The 4,675-nt window shown below is 36.9% G+C and overlaps 1 protein-coding gene across 1 annotated transcript in view; it reads left to right on the forward strand.

The window, feature by feature from the left end:
• Positions 1-4,201, forward strand: part of LOC137660069 (RNA-binding motif protein, X-linked-like-3) — a 29,587-nt gene extending 25,386 nt beyond the window's left edge. Inside the window, exon 2 of the mRNA XM_068394791.1 lies at positions 3,429-4,201. Coding sequence (XP_068250892.1) covers positions 3,429-4,201 — 773 coding nt within the window. The remainder of the gene's footprint in view (positions 1-3,428) is intronic.
• Positions 4,202-4,675: the final 474 nt, after the last annotated feature.

The raw sequence follows: 4,675 nt of genomic DNA on the forward strand, positions 1-4,675 counted from the left end.
CAATTTTATTTAACTGGATACTTTATTTTGTATTATTATTATTATTATTATTATTATTATTATTATTATTATTATTATTATTATTACTACTAGCCAAGCTACAACAGTTTTATTTAACTGGAGACTTTATTATTATTATTATTATTATTATTATTATTATTATTATTATTATTATTATTATTATTAGCCAAGCTACAACCCTAGTAGGAGAAGCAAGATGCTACAAGCTCAAGTGCTCCAATAGGGAAAAAATAGCCCAGTGAGGAAATGAAATAAGGAAATAAATAAAGGATGAGAACAAATTAACAATAAACCATTCTAAAAATAGTAACAACTGCCATATCAACTCACAATTATTATTATATTATTGATACTGGCCAAGCTACAACCCTAGTAGGAAAAGCAAGATGCTATAAGCCCAAGGGCTCCAATAATGAAAAATAGCCCAGTGAGGAAAGGAAATAAAGGAAATAAATAAATGAGGAGACCAAATTAACAATAAACCATTCTGAAAACAGTAACAACTGCCATATCAAGAGCCGGAGATAAAGATTTCCCTAAATACTTTGGGAATCTTTCCAAAAGATACGAAAACTCAACAAAAAAATAAAGAGCCCAAAAAAGTTTCCCTTTATATTCCTTTAGTAGCAGAGCAACGCAAATTGTACGGTATTATAATGTACAAAAGACCTGACCACATGGGTTCTCAATTAGCATATACGAGCAAAGTTTCGCCATTTGTTAAAAGGGCAGGCGAGTTGCCATGGCGAAAATAAAAAAAGGGGGACGGCGGTTTTCCGACATTTTAAGAGCTACTTCATTGTGTTCTCTTATCTTTTTCATATAAGGAAAGGATTCGCTAGCAGTGTTTTACGAAAGGATTTGCTAGTAATGTTTTACGAAAGGGTTTGCTTGTAATGTTTTACGAAAGGATTTGCTAGTAATGTTTTACCAAAGGACTCGCTAGCAGTGTTTTACGAAAGGATTCGCCAGTAATGTTTTACGAAAGGATTCGTCATTAATGTTTTACGAAAGGAATTCTCACTAATGTTTTATGAAAGGATGCGTTAATATTATTTTACAAAAGGATTCGTCAGTAATGTTTTACAAAAGGATTCGCCAGTAATGTTTTACGAAAGGATGCATTTATAATGTTTTACGAAAGGATTCGTCAGCAATGTTTTACGAAAGGATTCGCTAGTAATGTTTTACAAAAGGATTCGTCACCAATGTTTTACAAAATGATGCGTTAATAATGTTTTACAAAAGGATTCGCCAGTAATGTTTTACGAAAGGATTCACCAGTAATGTTTTACGTAAGGATGCGTTAATAATGTTTTACGAAAATCGTCAGTAATGTTTTACAAAAGGATTTGCTAGTAATGTTTTACGAAAGGATTCCCCAGTAATGTTTTACGCAAGGATGCGTTAATAATGTTTTACGAAAAGATTCGTCAGTAATGTTTTATGAAAGGATTCGGTAGTAATGTTTTACGAAAGGATTCCCCAGTAATGTTTTACGTAAGGATGCATTAATAATTTTTTACGAAAGGGTTCGTCAGTAATGTTTTACAAAAGGACTTGCTATTAATGTTTTACAAAAGGACTTGCTAGTAATATTTTACGAAAGGATTCCCCAGTGATGTTTTACGTAAGGATGCGTTAATAATGTTTTACAAAAGGATTTTTCAGTAATGTTTTATGAAAGGATTCGTCAGTAACGTTTTGCAAGTAGCATCTCCTGAAAAGGTAAGGATTGTTTGCTTGGTTTATTTAACTGGCAAGTGAGGAAGGAACAATGAGGAATATGTATACGCTTTCTTAACTGAGAAGATCGTAAAAATTACGAACGCTTTGAGCAAAATCCATATGCTCGATATAATTTCTTATTATCAGTTTTTTCAGTTGGTAAGTGGAGTTCAGAGGTCCACACCAGGTCTCATACACTTATTAACGCTTTAACTCACCTCATGAATGGCCGCTCATGAATGGCAGAGGCAAGGGATAGTAATATTGCCTTAGCAAGCAGGACAATGCCCTAGAGATTGACCATATATACATATGATCAGCGGCCAAACCCCTCTCCACCCAAGCTAGGACCAGGGAGCGCCAGGCAATGGCTGCTGATGACTCAGCAGATAGACCTATAGGCTCCCCCAAACCCGCCATTCTTAGCTCATAATGATGGTGAGGTTTCAGCGACCAAAGGAAGTAACGAGTTTGAGCGGGACTCAAACCCCAGTCTGGCGATCACCAGTCAGGGAGGTTACCACATCGGCCACAGCATATGGCAGCCTTTATTTAGAACTAATCATTATTCAAAGAAGGGTAGAAAATATAACTATATTTCTATCTTATTTCAAGAATGGATTATATAAGAGTAATTTCGTATGTAGATCCATTATAAAACGAGACTGAAATGTTATTGTAAGGCAAATACAGACAATTGCATGTTCACAGTAAGCGTTTTTGAAAAAAAATCTAAATAAGAATGTTAAATATTATACACAATTTAGAGACATTTAATTATGATGCAAATTAGTCAAAGGCTTAACTGTTAGGGATCATTATTGAAGATAGCAGTTTGTTCATTTGAAAATGGCTTAAAGCAAATATTAGTCGTTGTTGTAGTCATTGCCATATGAATTATAATTGCTCCAAAAAACTAAATTGTTTACATGAAGATTTGAAAAATATTTTGTCGAGTGGATCAGTATTTCAATACAACTACTTAAGGAAAATAGAATAAATATAAATTTTTGAAATTAAAAATATTGATAATTATAAAAATCAAAATTCTTAAATTTAAGACTATTGATATTTGTAAAGATCAAAATCTTAAATTTAAGACTATTGATATTTGTAGAGATCAAAATTCTTACATTCAAGAATATTGATATTAGTAAAGATAAAAATTCTTGAATTTAGGAATATTGATGTTTGTAACGATCAAATTTCTTGAATTTAAGACTATTAACATTTATAACGATCAAAATTCTTGAATTTGATAATAATGATATTTATAAAGATCATAATTCTTGAATTTAAGAATATTGATATTTGTAAAGATCAACAGATCTATCACATCAAATCAGCCACAAATCCGTAAAGACCCGTAAATGATAAACGATGTAGATAAATCTATGCAAAAACTGACACATCCAAAATAGTATGTAGCTACGACGCTTTCCAGGACGTTAACGCTTTTTCCTATTCATCTGTTGTAAACGCCCATATTTTTATCCGGCTGCCATAACCATAGGGTCGATTTGGCACTTTACGATGGCTATAACGCGGCTTATGTCAATCGACGACGAGAAGGAAGGATGGGAGAAAGAGGGGGGAAAGCTGTTGAGTCGACGACCTGGACAAAGGACATTCTGTGGACGATCTAGAGGAAGGACATTCTGTTGACACCCTGGTTGAAGGACGTTCTGTTGATGACCTCGACGAAGGACGTTCTGTCGACGAACTGGACGAAGAACATTCTGTCGACGACATAGAGGAAGGACATTCTGTCGACGACATAGTGGAAGGACATTCTGTTGACGACCTGGACGGAGGACATTCTGTCGACGACATGGATGGAGGACATTCTGTCGACGACATGGATGGAGGACCTTCTGTCGACGACCTGGACGGAAGACATTCTGTCAACGACTTGGATGGAGAATATTCTGTCTGCGACCTGGATGGAGGATATTCTGTCGCCGATGACCTGGATAAAGCACATTCTGTCGACGACATAGAGGAAGGACATTCTGTCGTCGACCTGGACGGAGGACATTCTGTCGACGACATGGATGGAGGACATTCTGTCGATGACCTGGACAGAGGATATTCTGTCGATGACATGGATGGAGGACATTCTGTCGACGACCCCGACGGAGGACATTCTATCGACGACATGGATGGAGGACATTCTGTCGACGACCTGGACGGAGGACATTCTATCGACGAACTGGACGGAGGGCATTCTGTCGACGACCTGGACAAAGGTCATTCGGTCAATGACCTGGATGAAGGACACTCTGTCGACGATAACCTGGACGAAGGACATTCTGTTGACGATGACCTGGACGAAGAACATAATGTTGACGACCTGGACAAATTACATTCTGACAATGACCTGGACATAGGGCATTCTGTCTACGACAACTTTCAGTGCATCTCACATGATGAACTGTTCCTTCTGCTATAAACACTTGATTCTCTGGCACATCTTGTTCCGAAGAAGTGCACTTCAGGCCGAGTAACCAAACAGGTAGTGTAGGGAAAGATAGCAGAGGTGGTGGGTGTGGATAAGCACAGGAACTCATCGTGCAGTATGGGTTTGTTTCAGTGTATTTCTTCAGAGCGAGGTGTACCAACGAGGGATGGTTAGTCGCCCTTAATGGGTCATAAATTAAACCCTTTCTGTGCCAAAGTGCTGGAAGCTTCATACCTTTTATGTTGGCTGGTCAGAGTGCAGAATTCACCAGCAGTCGTTTCACTGCCTTTTACCCTTTACTATTAGAGGAAGGCCCTATGTTGGCATAAGAACAGCCTAATGTAAGCCATCCAAAACCCTAATTATATCCGTCTTAAGGAACCCTTTCCGAATATAACTCCAGGTTTTAGTTTCTAAACATTATTTTGATGATATCGGCAATATATTTGTATGTTATATAAGGTT

The sequence above is a fragment of the Palaemon carinicauda genome, chromosome 20 (assembly GCF_036898095.1).
Source record: "Palaemon carinicauda isolate YSFRI2023 chromosome 20, ASM3689809v2, whole genome shotgun sequence".
NCBI lineage: Eukaryota > Metazoa > Arthropoda > Malacostraca > Decapoda > Palaemonidae > Palaemon > Palaemon carinicauda.